Consider the following 18,627-nt stretch of genomic DNA (forward strand, 5'->3'; position numbering starts at 1 on the left):
AGCGCAGAAGCAGCACCGGTGAAGGCTACTAACGATCTTCTCATGGCCTCTGATAGTGAACTCATCCCTGTACTTAGCTTGCTTTACTACTGCTATCACATTTTACATTGGAGACTGGAGTACACTGTTGGGATTAAATGAAATGTGCTACATTGCTTTATAACATATAGGGATGGGTACCGGTATCTGGTGCCATGATGGCACCGGTTCTGACATAAACGGTAGTAACCAGACCGGAAAGCAGCGCACATTTCGGTGCTTTTTTTTCCCGAGCTGTGATACACTTTAGATTCTAGCCAATCATTTTACGTTTCCGAGGATAGTAGGCGGGTCCAGGTACGTACGTTCTTTTAGAGCAGAGCTACAGATTAAAAATGCCCAAGGCGAAGCGGTCAAAGTCTGGCTGTACTTCACAGCAAAAGATGCAAACTCAGCAGCCTGCAACAAGTGCTTTAAGCTGATACTGTGATACTGTCAAAGGAGGTAACACCTCGAATCTGATGAAACACCTGGCGACGCATAGCGTTTTTTTTAAAGCCGAGAAATGCGCCGTATTTGATAGCTTGCTGCGAGACCTCACACCGAGCACATCTACTGTGGGTGTGGTGCCTGTTATCGGACCTGGAGTTAGCAACATCCCCCAAAAACCCAAAGAGGAGAGTCCTGGCCCCTAGCCCTGCCAGTGTAGCAGAAATGATGAGGATGATGATGCAGCAGCAGCCGTTCTTCTCTGCGTGAGTAGCTTAATGTTGTTCGTGTGTAATTTACGTTGAGTAGGCTAACCACGTTATTACATTAATGCATGTAAGGTGAACTAGCAAACATCATCATAGCTACATGCGGCTGTCTTCTTGTTTGATGGCAGATACTCCCTTCACCCTGGACAAAAAGGCTAAAATGACCAAAGAAAAAGTGGGAAACAGTTAAACATGAGAGGTTTTTGGACTAATTTTGTGTTCTCCATTGTTTAAGCACTGCTTCCAGCCAAGAGTGATACCATATATGCCCCATAGCTGCAGAAAAGGCTAACATTGTTATCTTTTTACAAAAAAACAGCTGAACATGAGAGGTTTTTGGACTAATTTTGTGTTCTCCATTCTTTAAGCACCGGTTCGAGCACCGTTTAAGCACCGGCACCGTTTCAAAAGTACCGGTTTGGCACCGGTATCGGATAAAACCTAAATGATACCCATCCCTAATAACATATTTATCTCATACAATGTAATCTATGTAAACATGCAGTCTTCCTCCACAAGGCCTTCCATGAGCTTCTTTGATGGGACAGATCCTTTTACGTTACTTGAGTTTCCCTTGTGCAATATTATAAAACACTGCATACATTTCCACTGCTATGCAGATGATACTCAGTTATATTTATCTACAAAGCCAGATGACACAAATCAGGTTGTTAAACTACAGGCGTGTTTTAAAGATATAAAGGTCTGGATACCTGTAACTGTAACTTTGTATCAACAGCTGTCTGGAAAATCTTCCGTTGATTTAAAATCCACAGTGAGAGTGCTGACAGGAGCATATTTCTCCTACATTAACTTCTCTTCATTGATACGTGTGATTTCTAGAGTTTCTTGAAGTAGAACGAGAGTCAGAGTTTGTATTCAAGCTCTGCATGTGCTCAGCTAGTTATTCTTTTCTCTTAAAATGCTGTAACTGGAATAAGAGTCAGACTGTACGGGTTGTTTTCATTATCTGGTTCATATATCAATCACTCAATAATATGTAACTACTGTACAAATACAAATGCAATCATTTACTCGTGTATCGCAGGGACATTTCTTTTAGGTCAGTTTATTGTTTGCTCTTTTTATATGATTTTCTAAGATTTTTCCAAGATTACAACAAATACACAAGCGCAGAGTGACACTGACACACACAGACACGTATATACACACAGTTACATTTTGAAAACAACCTTTTCTGTTTCTGTAAAGTTATTTTGTCAGTTTTTACCTTTTCCCTCTGTTCACTCTGCATTTATGCAAACAGACGCGTCCACAGTTGGACATTTTGTTGACAGGAAATTCCCGTGTTCGAAGAAGCCGCCCTCGTTTGCCTTAGCTTAGCCGCTTCTCCATTATGTATCCTATCACTTATTCATGCCACCATATTTTATTAATGAACACACAAATACATACCTATATGCAGACTCATGTGAGGAGAGATTGCATGTGTGTGTTATATACAGCGTGTCGACATGAAATTGAGGATTACGGGATCCCAGCAGAACGTAATATGATGCGATCTGCTGGGTTATACATGTAATATAATATTAAAAAAAAAACAACAGAGTTTCTAAAGTGTGTTTTGTTTAAAAATATTTTTAATTTTACACCAGGGAGGAAGCTTACATCGTTTAAAGATTCAAAAATGTTTTCATATCTCAAAATCCTGAAGTAGTTTACATAATGAGTCCTGTAGCTTTCCACAATCTTAAGAAGTCCAACAAAGTGTTTTCCACATGGAATAAAATCTGCTTCTGACACGCCCCTCAGAAGAGGCCTTCCTGAGCTCACAAGGACTCCGTCTTTGATGGTTAATCAAAGGAATCAGATAAATGAAGTCATTCCACAAACCTATAGATGGTAAAATGGTAAATGGCCTGTATTTGTATAGCGCTTTTCTAGTCCCTAAGGACTAGATCATATCCAGTCATCCACCCATTCACGCACACATTCACACACTGGTGATGAAGCTACATTGTAGCCACAGCCACCCTCGGGCGCACTGGCAGAGGCGAGGCTGCCGGACACTGGCGCCACTGGGCCCTCTGACCACCACCAGTAGGCAACGGGTGAAGTGTCTTGCCCAAGGACACAACGACCGAGACTGTCCGAGCCGGGGCTCGAACCGGCAACCTTCCGATTACAAGACGAACTCCCAACTCTTGAGCCACGATCGCCCCCATGGTGCACAAAAGTATTTATGTGTAGAAGTAAAGAAATCTTGAGCATAATCTTTGTATCCATCCTGCTTTTACAACTCTTCACACCTCAGTTGGTTTCAAACACAAATTTAAGTGTCAGTGCGTGAAGAGAGAAGATTTCAGGTGCTGTCAGACAATCCAATACACACAGAAGCACTAAGGCTGCTTTTAACAGTGAAAAGCTGGAAGCTTATAATGTTTTCTCACTCGTTCAGCGCTGCTGCATCAGGATACAGTGAGAAACGGGGTCGTCTTGAAGTGAAGAACCATGAAGTTCAACGACTGAACGTGGATTACAACAATTTCAAGTTCACTTAATGCTCCGATTCACATGAACTACAGGTTTTTGTGCTATAATTAAAACATATATCATCAGCATGTTAATAATGTAGTCCTCTGATGTGTCAGCGGTACACAAAGTAAGATAACCTCAGCCCACGTCTGGTATCTTTACCCCAAACTGCTTTAGTATCATGCGAGCAGAGCCGCTAGTATCAGCTGGAGTGACAGTTTGGAGAAAATGGCCTGCGTGCAGTTTGAGCGACGGGTCACGGATCACGGCGAGTTCACTGCTCGAGTCAGCAGAGCAACAGACGCTGCTGCGACAACAAGTATTTCGCTGCGCGCTGCCGCCGCCGCCAACGGTGGTGAAGCAGATTGGGTGAAGTGGATGGCCTTTAGCCACGAGTCCATTTTTGACTCTGTGCACAAAGTGTTTCCCCGCTCCTCTTGTTGTCCGACCGACCCAAAACAGACACGGGAGCAGGGCTTTAAAAAGCGCTTCCCACCACTCTAACCATCTTCCTCTTTCTCGCCCTAATTCTCTCACTCACTATGCTCTCCCTCGCCCTCTTTTTCTGTGAACCCTCACAGCCCTGTGTGTCTGTGTGTGTGTGTGTGTGTCTCCCCAGAGCGAGCTGTTAAGTGCAGTCTCCCAAAAACTCCACAAAAGCCCATTTGCAGTCCACACAACATATACACAAGCGCAGAGTGACACTGACACACACAGACACGTATATACACACAGTTACATTCACACAGCGAGTATCTCACACATGCAGACACACATACACGCACACTTTTCACACTTCCCTCTGGGCAAACGAGGCAGAGTGGCAGAAATGAGGCTGGGATAAATGATACAATGATATCCAGGCCTGACTTGTCAGTAGAGTTGAGAGAGAGGATGAGGAGGATGAAGGGGAGGAGGGGCAGGCGGTGGTAGCTCTGAATACAGGAATTATTCTTCAGCGTCTCACCGTGTCGACACGCATTACGCTCAAACTGTGGCCTGGCAATGTGGAGAGGGAGGGGGGGAGAGAGGTGGGTGAAACGCTGAGGGGCAGCTATAATGACCACACTCTGCTTTCACACTCTCCGTCTCTTCTCTCAGCACCGTCCTCTCTGGCCTTAGCCTCACATTCCCTTTTCTGTTCTTCCACTTGGTCCCTGACATCTTTTCCCCCCTCGCTTCCTCGCTGCGTTTGTTCCTTCGGTCTGTCACGGCAGGGCTGAGTAGCTTTCAGGGAGAGAGTGCACTCATTTGCTCTCTCTCTCTCTCTCTGCTGCTTTCTTCTCTCTTTGGTTAAAGCGAGGGGACAACTTGGCCCTCTGGGCATGTCACAAAATCATTAACTAATAGTTTTGAGTTAGTCAAGTATCCAAATGGTGCGTGTGGTCCGTGACGTATTGAGACTGCATTCACAGCTATGTCATGCACCACAGATGCAAGCTGCCTTTAGATTGAAGCGTCCAGAAAGCCAGTAACTAAAGCCTGGCCATGTGTCAGTCAGACTTTAGGTGGTCAGGGTAACATTTGGAGTAGGGATGTCTGATTCAGCCCTCTGGACAGATCGAGAAAGACTTCGAGTTCATGACAAATCACACCGGATTATGGATTATGTTCGACTGGTTTGAGGAAACCAAAAGCAGACACGTTCAGCCCTCCGATGCCTTTTCCTGTACAAGCTGAAGCAGAGTTCATATAAACCCTCTGTGAGAGCAAGTATGTGCGGGTCTGGAAGAAATCAGTAATTAAACATGCTTGTTTAAAAACATGTTTAAACAACAATTAAACCAACTTCAAAACATGCACCAGATCCATCCTGCTATACCTTTGGATTAAAGGAAAAACATGGGAGATTTCAGGGCGAGGTGTTAGGCAGCACTCGCAATCACCAGCAACAAAATAACCAACGAAGCAAAGATTTACTTTCATATGATGCACTGAAAATCTTGTGTTCTTTAGATTTGCTGTTTTTAGGCATTTTTACATCCATATTCATGGGTCTTCATCTGTGACTGATGATACAGGTAAACTCTGTCTCCTAAAGTTACAAGTAGGGATGGGTACCGGTATCCGGTGCCATGACGGCACCGGTTCTGACATAAACGGTAGTAACCAGACCGAAAAGCAGCGCACATTTCGGTGCTTTATTTTCCTGAGCTGTGATACACTTTAGATTCTAGCCAATCATTTTACGTTTCCGAGGATAGTAGGCGGGTCCAGGTACGTACGTTCTTTTAGAGCAGAGCTACAGATTAAAAACGCCCAAGGCGAAGCGGTCAAAAGTCTGGCTGTACTTCACAGCAAAAGATGTAAACTCAGCAGCTGCAACAAGTGCTTTAAACTGATACTGTGATACTGTCAAAGGAGGTAACACCTCAAATCTGATGAAACACCTGGCGACGCATAGCGGTTTTTTTAAAGCTGAGAAATGAGCCGTATTTGATAGCTTGCTGCAAGACCTCACACCGAGCACATCTACTGCGGGTGTGGTGCCTGTTATCGGACCCGGAGTTAGCAACATCCCCCAAAAACCCGAAGAGGAGAGTCCTGGCCCCTAGCCCTGCCAGTGTAGCAGAAATGATGAGGATGATGATGCAGCAGCAGCCGTTCTTCTCTGCGTGAGTAGCTTAATGTTGTTCGTGTGTAATTCACGTTGAGTAGGCTAACCACGTTATTACATTAATGTATGTAAGGTGAACTAGCAAACATCATCATAGCTACATGCGGCTGTCTTCTTGTTTGATGGCAGATACTCCCTTCACCCTGGACAAAAAGGCTAAAATGACCAAAGAAAAAGTGGAAAACAGTTAAACATGAGAGGTTTTTGGACAAAGTTTGTGTTTTTTCCATTGTTTAAGCTGCTTCCAGCCAAGAGTGATACCATATATGCCCCATAGCTGCAGAAAAGGCTAACCGGTTTGGCACCGGTATTGGATAAAACCTAAACGATACCCATCCCTACTGATGATACAGGCACTCTCAAAAGCAGAGTACAGCAAACACGTGCCTGAGGTAATACAAACATGTGTGAAAAATGAGTTTGGGTTTGATCGTTTAAGGACATCTCTTCACTTCCTAAACAGCACATCTGCACGACTGCTTTCAAGACTCTGATCAGCCCATGTGAAAACCACGAGTGACAGGACCGAACCACGCAAAGTGTTAATAACTGACCGAACAGCAGAACAGCACAAACGTCCAGAGGAACAAGTTGTTCTGGTTTCACCTGGTTTCAGTCTGACAACTAGGTTTTTAATAAAAAAGGCATTAAAAATGTAAAGATGCTGAAATGTTCTTCTTTTTTGATCACTGTGAGATAACCTGATGCCTCTTTGTTACTATCAGAAAGTGCCACAAAAACCTTAATCCACCCGGAAAGGTTTTAAAATATCCATTTTGCAATTTTGCTATTTTAATATGTGGTGTAGTTGTGCTATATATTTAATGCTCAGCTGATGGGAGCCAAAAATACTTTATTTACTATATTTACCCCCAAACCAAAAATTATGTAGTCCTGCCTTGATAGCACAGTCATATCAAAGAGAAAATACACCCTCGTTCACTTTTAAGGTTTTAAATGTCAGAAATAATTAAAAAAATCTTCTGCTCCTTATTAAGTCTTACAATTCATTCTCTACAGCTTATCCTTATCAGGGCCGTGGGGGGGCTGGAGTCTATCCCAGCTACTATAGGGGGGGAGGCGGGGTACATCCTGGACAGGTCGCCGGCCTGATGCAGGGCTAACACAGACAGACACACAACTATTCACACTCACGCCTATGGGCAATTTAAAACGACCAATTAACCTAACTGCACTAACACAAACACGTGGAGAACATGCAAACTCCAGAGAGGCTCCGGCCAGGTGGTGGAGTCGAACTCTGGACCCTCTGAGACATCAGAGCTAACGACCGACGATCAATTAAAAAAACATAACATGTTACGCTTTGTCATTTGTCATTTATGTGAAAAAAAGAAATGGACTGATTTTCAACTAGAGTTGATTAACTGATCATCAACAAATGTGCTGACCTCTGTGAAAGCAGAGGCTTTTGCAGTTTGGAGATCTAGAGCATTAACACACTGCCAAGGACTGAAGACATCACCACTGATCTTAGAGAGATCTGTAGTTTCCTGTAGTAAGGCCCTATCCAAAAAGCTCTATTTGATTTTAACTTGAGAAAAATCATTCACAAGTGGCAAACACTGACAGATTCAAGTGTACTAGGAGAGGACGTCTTCTCTCTAACAAGAACAAGGCAGCGCAGCTTAGGTTTGCAAAGATGGATCCAACCAAAACACAAGATTTCTTTAACAATGTCCTTCGAACGGACGAGGCCGAAGTGAAGATGCCTGGCCACAGCACAAACGTCTCATTTCAACTGCACTTGGAACAAAATCTAGAACGAAACGTCTGGAAAACAAAAAGTCCAGTGTGTCTTTGTTTGTGTTAAATAAATAATGTCACGTGCTATCATGTCTTATGTGAGTTATCTCATTTTAGGACCTGACAATGATCAGGTTTTTTTTCACTATGCCTCTGCATGAAACAAATCTATATCAATAAATAACACGGATGTATCACGAAGCACTATGTGAAACGACTTTTTGTGTGGAATCTTTGGTAATGACTGAAACAAAAGCTAGCTTTAAATATCTCGTCAGAATCAAACCTTGTTTTCTTCCCACTTTGACTTTATTTCATTCTAAAATAGTTGCTCATGTACAAGATTCTTTGGGGGGAAAAAACAGTTCTCAAAAAAGGACACGTTGATGCACCACGGATGCTTAGACGAGAATTTTCACATTCCAATAAACAAATTTAGACCAAATATAACTGTTATATCTGTGACAAGGCGGGCAGGATGGTACCAGAAGCCGTAGCAGATTATGGTCAAAGCTTGTTGCATGTTGCTCTCGTTGGCGTGTGTGTTACTGTGTGGTTATTTGTGTATGTTTAGTACTGAAGCCAGCAGACGTCTGCACTGATTGATAGGAGAAGAAGGACCTCCGAGCCTGAGCAACCCCCAAATCCTCCACTCATTCCTGTATGTTGTTGTTCTTATGATGGGTATCAGTGTACTAAAACAAGGCTGAATAGCAAAGAAACCAGTCAGTCGGCAGGATAATAACATGGCTTTGTGTGAAAGGAGTACGCAGCCAATTCAAATACAGGATGTATTGTGCGACCATTAAATCACACAGCTGTCTGAACAGGCGTGCAGTTTCGTTTCCATGTTTCCGTAATAGCCCAATTAATGAGGTTTTCTATTGAATGATTTATATATAATTGCAAAAAGAGGCTATTCATTTTTACACAAAAAATTCATTTCAAAAGATTAACCGATTTTTTCCCCTGTGCAGCTTGTTTGCATGACTTCAAGCTTGAAGAGCAGACACAGATCAGATACTTTGTCTCCAAGTCGTTTCATTCACAGTCGGAACAAAGCTGCTCAGTGCATATGAACGTTGGTGACGTCACACTAAAACTTACAACTTAAGCGCTCCTTTGTCGTCTCAAGCTGCCATTTTCATTTCCAGTAGTGTCTTCTAACTTTTCCCTGCATGTGTCTGATAATCTGAAAACGCGTTCCTTTTAACCGTGACATATTATTCTATGTTGGAATTAAAGTCCCAGAATTATTTTGAATTTGCTGGAGTGTTCACATTATTCTTCACACAACCTCCGAATATAGTGCTGTCAACATTGGTTTTACTTATAAGCAAACGTTTTTGTTGTCTTGTGCTTGTAGGTTTCCTTTCGAAGACAGGTGGAAGCACAATCACGTCTACTTAAAGACGTGCATTCCCAAAATAAGATCACAGCAGACTTAGATTTTAGCTGCTAAGTGGCTATCATGTGTGATATGAAGCCCTTGGAGGTCACACTGACCTCAGAACAGGTCCTAATTAATAGTAAAAGCATTATATTTTTTTTGAACCACTCCACCGCTAACCACTGCTCCGCCACAGAGCCACGGCACAACGGTTAGTGCTGTTGCCTTATAGGAAGCCGGCTCTTGGTTCAAAGCCTGCCCGGGGCCTCTCTGTGTGGAGTTTGCATCAAATATGAAGCAGATAATACAATAAAGCAGTGTATAAATGTACTCTAAAGTGCTTTGAGTGGTCAGTACAACTAGCAAAATACTGTATAAATAATAGTGCACTGGGGGTTTATTTTTTTCCCTAAGAAGGTGGGTGTCATGGTGAGTGTGAGGTTACGTGTGAACCTGGTTGGCAAAGCCTTGATTGTCCCTGTGTATAGACTTGAATGTTGTTTAAAACCAAAAATTATGCAGCTGTCAGTTCACTGTATCACTACAAAGTCATTTCCCATTTAAAGGAAGCTGCAGTCTGCTGGGGCAGCTGATTAATAACATATAATGACAATAATGAGAGAAACGAACATGCTAACAAGATAACGTGGTGAATGTAAAGCTAAACAGGCAATAATCCCTTCTGAAAGAAGTCTGGTTTTATTCAAAACACTACATCTGAATGAGAAGCTCCAACTTTTGGATTGTGCAAAAGTATCTGCAACTGAGGCGAGACCCATATAACAGATATCTGAAGAGTAGCAACACTCTTGCATAACGATTTGCAGCAAGTCCAGGCTGTCAAAAGTGCCGTTGTCAGTAGCTTCTGGGAAGCTGCACAGACCTTCTGTTGGGGAACAGCTCATCATTTAAACTGCAGAGATGACAGCAGCAGTAAAGGTACACTTTAACCAGGAGACATTTTTCTCAGTGTTTTGAAGACAAGATCCAAATCTGAAAATGTAACAGAAAAATAATGGGCCCATCAACCAATTATTGCCCATAGGGACTAATAACCAAAGCAATTATGCTGCTTTAGAAATGAGTAAGAGTAATGAGTAATGTATTACATTTTTCCAGTCAAGGGCCCAACACCAGTTAGATGCATACAGTAGATTAAAGGCTCTTGGCAGTAGCCAGTGGCATTAGAACAATAAAGCATTATATTTCATAGGTTATTGTACAGTGCACATTCATCAAATGGGATACTTGGTCCAAATGGAAAAGTAGCATGCTATTAAAGTGCAATGCTGTCTAGTGTAATATTGATTAGTAAATGGGGTGAGAGAGATAAGCAGCAAGGTGCCATCTCTTTAAGATAGTTACAAGTGCTAAAACAAACATGCTTCCATATGTTCCAACAAACATACGCGCAGTTCCTTTGTTAGAGAGGAAACCCTCAATCTTCACCGAGAAAATACATCAACAGACATTTCCTACTTCAAACTTTCTTTATCTTTTAGAGATTTTTTTCAAACACATACAAAGCAGCGCATGAGCCAATGTTTTCTCTGAAGTGATAACATCAGAGGTTCAGTGGAACTCTCCCAAAGCCTACAGTGTGTCACCCAGCCAGAGGCCTACAGCCGAGGCTCCGACCAGCAAATTGCCAATTATTAAGTCAGGGTGACTGTTTGGATCACTGCCTGCAAGTTCATAAATAATAACATTTTTAGAGGTACAGCAGGCTAGTCACCTGGACAGAGCCACATGGGACACACACACACACACACACACACACACACACACACACACACACACACACAGACACAGACACAGACACACACACACACACACGTGCAAAAACATATAGAATGCACACATGTGTACATGCAAATTCAAGTAATTGCAAACATGTGCATACACTACAGAGACAATTATAGACTGTTTTTCTGCTAATGCATGTATGTAAACAGTATATAACTTAAAAAAAAAAGTAAAGGCACACACTCACTAACCTACTTGTATATACATTTAGTATACACATTCGCACACATTCGTATGTGTACATTCGCACATACCGCTTAAAACATGTGGAAAGGGTAGTTAAAATTCATGCATACACCAACACTCAACCATTTACACAGAAACACACACACACACACACACATAAGGAAGAGCACTCAGCCTTTTTGTGTTGATAAGGCTCCCCTAAATATTTGTGTTGAGTCGGACTTTGAAAGAGCCAGCTGGGTTCTGGGCTGTTCAGACACTTTTGCTATTATTACTATTATTATTATTATTATTGTTATTATTGTTACTCCCAGTTTCTTTGAGCTGGGCTCCAACAAACAAGGTTACATTTGACCTGCAGGGTGTGGGTGGTCCCCTGGACCCTTCCCTCATCAATCAAACAGGGTGAACTCAACACAGTCTGTAGCAACGTAACATGAAAAACAAATAATGTTCAATGATATTTGGCTATTGGCTACAGCGCTCTGTGCTATGATGATTATGAGTTAGTGCTCTATCTTGTGCTCATCATTCAGAGAACGTCTTGACATCAGATCGGGCGTCAGATAAACAAAGCTGGACATCAAGCATTATATGAATTTTAATTGACAGAAAATGATGCTAAAACTGGATGTACTTTTATGAATTGAGTGTAAACAAGCTGTCATGAAGTCTTGTAAGTATGTAGACGGTGATAAAGTTTGAAAATCGATGTGGTTTGTTGAAGTTCAATGTTTCAATTCAATTGAATTGTAAAGAGCATCAGTTCAGGCTGAGTTTCAAAATAAGAGCATTCTTCAGAATAATATACTTTCTTTAAAGCCTGTTAGCAGTTATTGCAAGTGTTTGGTCAAGTAATCGTTGCTGCCCCTGGATTGGGAATCAATATAATAAAACTATTAACCTGCATTGATTCAAAATATAATAATATAATAATATTTGCCCAAACAGAGCAGAGACAGAGCACTATATGTACACGTGGCTTTTATTTCTACATTTATATTCATATTTGTTCTTATCAAAACTGCTAGTACTGAGCCTGAAACACCCATCCACCAAAGACACGATGAAAGCAAAAATGTAATCACAGCAGTTCCTGTTGTTTTATGTAAGTTTTATGGCCCCATATTAAATGAAGTAATAAAACAAAGGCCCAGGAGCAAGTCACAGCTCCAAATTTGAAATACTAACCTTTATTTAGCTCTAGTCAAAGGCTGTTTACATGACACCTCACTGATTCAACTCATTATGGGACTGTTTTGATGTCCTGCTGTAAACATGGAACTGGGATCTCTTTCCTTGGAAAACAGCAGCTATGAGCACTGGACACCAAAGATGGAGACGAGATGAAAATACTCCACCACTTAAAAATATTTGTACCACATAATAACACGATGTGAGCAAATGAACACAGTATGTGCCATTGTTCCTGCTCTCAGCTGAGATACACCAGGTTGTGTTTAGCAGTAGTCCACTGTCCATATGGCTTCAATGGAATTTATGTTGGGCAGGCACCAATAAGACAAATCTAATTAGCAACATTATATCATTGGAGCCAAATCTAATTTCAGTCCCGGTGTGTTTTAGTCGTCAGTGACTCTCTCCCCTCCTCTTCTTCATCTTCTCTTCTCTCTCTCCATCCGTCCATCTCTCTGTGTGAGTGTCACCTGCCCTCTGAGCTGGCGACGCTGGGTCTCGGCATTAGCGTGAGAGCCCTATTACACTGACTGGAGGCTTTGTTTTCCCTGTGAATCTGCGAAAGTGTATGTGTGTGTTTGTGTGTGTGTGTTCTCGAGAAGAATGTCAGAGAGATGGTGATTTGTTACATCAGCGAGCATTCCAGCCCTGAGACCCTCTGAGTGTGTGTGTGTGTGTGTGTGTGTGTGTGAGGAGACATGTAGAAAGGAAACACCACCGTATACCGATCCAAATATACTTCAGTAGATTATCAGGGAGCAAACAGTTTTCAAAGGAACAAAACTGTAATAAATATCAGTGGGGAGCATAAATAATAACACATAATGTGTTGACTGGTTGTGCATACAGGATGGAAAAGTTTGTAAAAATTTCACTCAGCAATTGTGCAGAAACATGTGCCACACGTGCAGGTGAGGTGACAGTGTGTTTGCACTCATGTTCAAGGTCTATGTTAGCCACTCTGTGTCTAAGCACTGGGGCCACAGGTCCCAAGTAAATGGATTCTCTGTGCAAGATACCATCTGCTGCTGCTCATCTAACCCTCAGACTGACACACATGCACGTGCACCCCCACACACACACTACAGACACACAATCGACATGGACAGACACAGGGCTAAGAGCGCTTTTTAACATTTCTTGAAACAAATGGAAAGAATAAAAAAAGGCAGAGCTGGTGGTCTCACTATAGTGAGCTCGTCTTGAATTAACATATGATCATTGAGAAGTTGTGGTGTCAGGAACACATATAGGTGTGTATACCTGCTGCTTGTTTTGTTTTAAATTATACTCGGGAATAATATTCATGCAGCTGAATCTGACTTCTACAGTCTGTACAGGCAAAATAAAACTTTTTTCACCTTCTTGTCTGATTATTGTGAACTTTCCCAACAAAAGAACATTAGACAATGTTCACGAGCTACTTTAAACAATGGCAACAATTAAAAGAATTTACATTCTAAAATTACATTTTAGTTACAATTCTGGTTGCTTTTCACATCGGTATATAAATGCCTGTAACTACAGCGTGGGCGTGGCATAAAAAAGGTCATAATGAGCTTTCAGAGTCAGTGACGGGGCAGATTTCAAAGGAACAAATATATCTTTTTCAGTACAAGAGTTTCAATAAAAAGTGCTCATTAAAAAAATCTTTAAGAATAATAGAAAATTTTTTAAAAACGATTCGAAACCTCTGTGGGTTAAAATCAAAGACAGATGAAAAAAGTGAATGTTGCTTTTGGAACCATGGTGAACTATTCCTTTAAGCTTTTCATGTATAGCTTGTGTCAATACCAACCACTTGTTCAATAAACAGGTTATCAAACACACTGCACACTAACCAAGACGGATGGCAGAGCCAGGTTCCTTTTTCTTCCCTGTGAAACCACAACTTGTGGCCATCCCGGGCTCTCTCCTCCTTATAGTACAAACAAGAACATTTCCCATATGTTACAATGTAGAAGTGCTGCGCTATTAGATTAGCCTACAGAGTCTGAAGCCTCTCCGTCTCTATGAATGGACGGATGGAGGAACCAGCAAGTCCATCGCATTCCCTGTGGATGATGTCTTCATCGTGGCCGAAGGCGCAGGAAAGGGAGAGTGTGTGTATACGTCGCGGGCGTATTTTGATGTAATGTGATCAGTAATGAATTTTGTGTTGCATTAGGGGGAGTGGAGGGGAACAGAGGTGGTCGGGAGAGAATACCAGGGGGAACGCGAAGCGACTGACTAGTAGTGTCCACGAGTCTCCAGCATCTAATCTAATGAAGAGACTCAGAGAGGGAGATGGGGGAGAGTGGTGGTAGTGGAGGTGGGGTGAGTAAAAAAGAGTGATGAGAAGAGAGAGAGAGAGAGAGAGAGAGAGAGAGAGAGAGAGAGAGAGATGCTACAAATGAGGTTAAGTCTGGGCGGAGTGGTAGGACGGGGGTGGACTTGGTTGGATATGGCCAGGGATGTTTGGGAGGGGTGGGGTGGGGGTTGATAGTCGATGCTAAATCCATTAGGGCCTTGTGACCATCGCACTCCCTTACCCCAAAACCCTCTGCACCCCCTCCCCCCCACACACATTTAAGTCAAAGGAGCTCTTGTTCACTTAAAGGGTGGGGGGGTTGGGTGTGTGTGTGGGGGGGTTGAGCATGCTGTCGCTTCCTAAATGAGTTAACCATTTGGACTGTCAGGGCCAACAGCATGTCTGCTGCGCACACACACACAAAGGAAGCCACAAACTAAAGCTGGTCGTGTGCTGATATGCCGTAACCTCGTACACATTCAGACAAGCAGAACATCCTACAAGCTTTGAGGTAATCAATTTCTGGGCCTTGACCTGAGAAGCACTGTATGCTGGAAGTCAGGCTACATAACAAACACTTAGCTGCACTGAAAACATCTCTAATGAGGTAAATACCTATGAGCAAAACAAAAGAAAGGAAAACACCCAGATGATCATTTTTTGTGCGTGCAAATATGGATTCCTACAAAATCACGTAAAATTGCAACACTCAGAATCATAAAGAATCTCAGTGATTCACAACAATGTGTTTCAGTGATAAGAAATATGTCAATTTCTGCCTGCTCATCACAGTGTGTTTACTGGATTTTGACTGTTTTAAACTCAGACTGCTGATTTTTAGAAATATTCTAAGAAAGTTTATTTTACATTCTGCTAACAAGATACAAAAATAAAAGATACAAAATAACACTAAAAAAACCTACAGAAACAGGAAAATGACTATTTGAGATGAGATCTTAGTGTTTTAGGACACACTTAAAACACTGTGAACTTTTCTTAGTGTTAGTCAGGCATGATGAGGATAACTGGTTCCAGCTACTTAACCCTTTAAGACCTACCATAGAACCAAATCCGCCAGAGCTTATATTATATTTTTACATGTTGTGGAGCCATTTTTGGGAGCATTTCAAGTTGCTATACATCAATACAACCATTACAGCCCAGATTTTAATAATATGTCTGCATTAAGTGCATAGTAATTACATAAATTGCAAAAAAGTGCAATAAACTACAAAAAAATTGAAAATCGTTTTTGTTTTTTTAACATATATTTCTAGTTAGAGAAATTTAAGAGGCTTATCCCTCAAAACTGTAAATACAAAAAAGTTGCACAAAATAGTTTCCCATTTCCCATTTTGAGTGTCTTCATAGTTTTATTTTTGAAATACACCAATTTTTATATACTGCAGGAAAAACGAAAATAAATATTATAATGCAAATTTGCAAAAAAGCAGCATATGCATCAAAATAAACTATTTCCAGCAGAGCAATATGAGTCCTAAGCATCCCAGAAACCACACAAAAAGTCATAAAGTCAAACATAACTTTTAAAAACACCAGTATAGGCTCCGGTTTCGGGCAGGTAATGGCGGACATGCAAAAGTTCGCGCTGACATCTATTCCAACTTAGGAAGTGTTACGAACAGCTGATCGGATCAGCAAAGCTGTTTCTGGAATATTATGTTTTTGTTGCTGCAAGCGCTTTTTATGCAGTTTTTGCAAAACTATATGTGGAAGGAAACTGTGACCGATGACAAGCTGATGGCATAAGATGTAAGTACAACTCCTCCGGTTTCATATGCAAAAAAAATTATTACGCTAGCTTACGTGGTTGCAGAGCTACCGGGATTTAAAAATAGTTACGCAGAACAGAGCGTGCCCGCTCTGACCGGCTTTAAAGGGTTAAGCATCACTTCCTCAGCTGTTCTGACTGGTAGGCACACTAAATGTCATAATCCTGCTTTTATAAATATAAATAATTCCCGTTTATTTTAAATGGACAGCAGTAACACATTGTTCTTGTGCCAACATTTAACCTAAGGTGACAATTAAACAGAAAACAAATTAATGCTGAAACACCATCCTGTGTGTACAGCTGTGTGTTTTTGTGTGTTGTTCATCCTTCGCTTACCTGTGGCAGAGCCTACGATATCCCTAGAGGGGGACTCGGACATGGCGTCAGCCAGTCTCTCTCGCAGGCCTTCGTCGCTCGCATCTGCTGAGCCAACATTGTGCCGCGGCACGCCAAAGCTCTCTGGCCAGCTCCCGCATACCTCCAGCAGGGTTACGCCACGTCCATCAAATGGCCCTGCAAACAAACACGCAGAAAAACGCGGAGTTAAGATTCGCTTGATTACCAAATAGATTAGAAGATAGAACAATAACAGCTGTGCATGTTGTGTAATGTAATTTGGAGATGTCCTGAGCTGATAAGCACAATGGGGATCCGACCCCATCGTGACATTTTAAAGCTGTATTTATTTCTGTAATGTAATAAGATGTCATAAAAAGAAACATTGAATCAGACTTGCATCAGCAGATGCACAATATTTGGGATTAGGGAAACATACGAGCCAATTTAAAGCACAGTCCACCTTTGTTCTGTCAGTATAATTATGCACGAATGCTTCGTTGTGTCAAATCTGTGTATTATATTATCTTTTCTCCTTTAATATTTACATTTTAAAAACAAAATATAATCGTGAAAATACTGCAGCTCTACTGCAAATGAAAATATTAAAACATGTTGCCATTTTCACATATATCACTCACGTATCCGTCCTACAGCCAACGTAAATGAATCTGTGTTAACCCTGTAGATCAGCTGCTTTTGAGTCACACACACAGGAACTTATAAGTACAACACAATCTTCATGCCTGTCAAACCAAATCCACACAGGCCGATGCTGCATCTTAATCTTTCTCCTTTCTGTCTGTTGTATTTTCTGCAATCAGAGAGATCTTGCAGTTTGGAGCCAGAGAGTCTGCAACTTGCTCTGTGTGTGTGTGTGTGTGTTTGTGTGTGTGACAATGCAGGCAGCCAAGCAAGCAGGCATGCAGGCAGTCAAACAACTGTTTTATTCTATTAGTGTGTTCATTTGACTAGGTCATTATGCCTGCAAGCAGAGGTGATAAGGGAAGATTTAGCAGTGGTGTTGGGAAGCTGCTCCGGCGACTCATCACGCTAACAAACAAAACAAACACATGACCTCGTGGCTTCAAAGTCAGCTTATCATCATCATCAGTGCTGCATATCCGCATCTCTCTCGTTCTTGATGCCCAGAAATATGTTACAGACAGGAGTGCGAAAAAATCACTGAGTCGAACTAGCTTCATGTTATCATTGTGACTGTTTGCTGGTTCAAAATCGTGTGCGAGTGGTGAAATGAACATTCGAGTAGTGAAACATTCAGGGATCAGAGATGGGCAGTAACGCGTAATCTGATTACTTTTTTCAAGTAACGAGTAAAGTAAGGGATTACTATTGCAAAAACGGTAATTAGATTACTGTTACTTTCCCGTAGGAACGCTGCGTTACTGCGTTACTAAAACCGTGATTGTTTTGCGAGAATGTCTCATGACAGTGACGTAAGCGAGTGCGACGTTCGTGACAACAGCTGTGTGCAGATCAACAATGGATCATATATCGAGTGCAGAGAGAGTATGAGCGTGCAGCGTTTAAAGCGTGGAAGTACTGACCTTACTTTGAGTTTGATTCCATAAAAAGTGACCAAAACATTAGTGTCCGTTGTGCGTGGGAAGAAAACTTCTTTTTACAGCGAAAAAAACCCTAAACAAGCACCGAGTAGCTACGACGTAATGGGAAACTCACAGAAAAACTCGCGGATTCTTCAACTGACCGCTGCGGGTAAACTTCCGCCTGCTTTACAGGTGAAAATAGAGCAACAGGACCGCTAGTCTTTGACTTTATTTATTTTCTGCTGTGTTTTACTTGCATCTATTTTAAAGACTGAGTGTAAACACAAAAAAATGATATTTTATGTGCTGGAATGTGCAGAAAATAGGTTTAAATATTAAACAAATTTCTTCCAGTCAGAGAATGTTGCAGATAATTAAATTTTTGCTTGATGCATAAAGTTAAAAGATTCAAACTAATAAAACAAGTTTTAAAAAGAGACTT

The 18,627-nt window shown here is 41.6% G+C and overlaps 1 protein-coding gene across 4 annotated transcripts in view; it reads right to left on the reverse strand.

The window, feature by feature from the left end:
• bcas3 (BCAS3 microtubule associated cell migration factor) overlaps positions 1 to 18,627 on the reverse strand; it is a 367,208-nt gene that overhangs the window by 21,380 nt on the left and 327,201 nt on the right. For 3 of the 4 annotated variants that reach the window (XM_085130745.1, XM_085130747.1, XM_085130748.1), the window contains one exon: positions 16,618 to 16,794. In XM_085130745.1, the coding sequence (XP_084986871.1) occupies positions 16,618 to 16,794 (177 nt within the window). Of the gene's footprint in view, positions 1 to 1,068; positions 2,437 to 16,617; positions 16,795 to 18,627 lie in introns of those variants that run through there. The other variant, XR_014868693.1, reaches the window with a different exon arrangement.

The sequence above is a fragment of the Neolamprologus multifasciatus genome, chromosome 14 (genome assembly GCF_963576455.1).
Source record: "Neolamprologus multifasciatus chromosome 14, fNeoMul1.2, whole genome shotgun sequence".
NCBI classification, from domain to species: Eukaryota; Metazoa; Chordata; class Actinopteri; order Cichliformes; family Cichlidae; genus Neolamprologus; species Neolamprologus multifasciatus.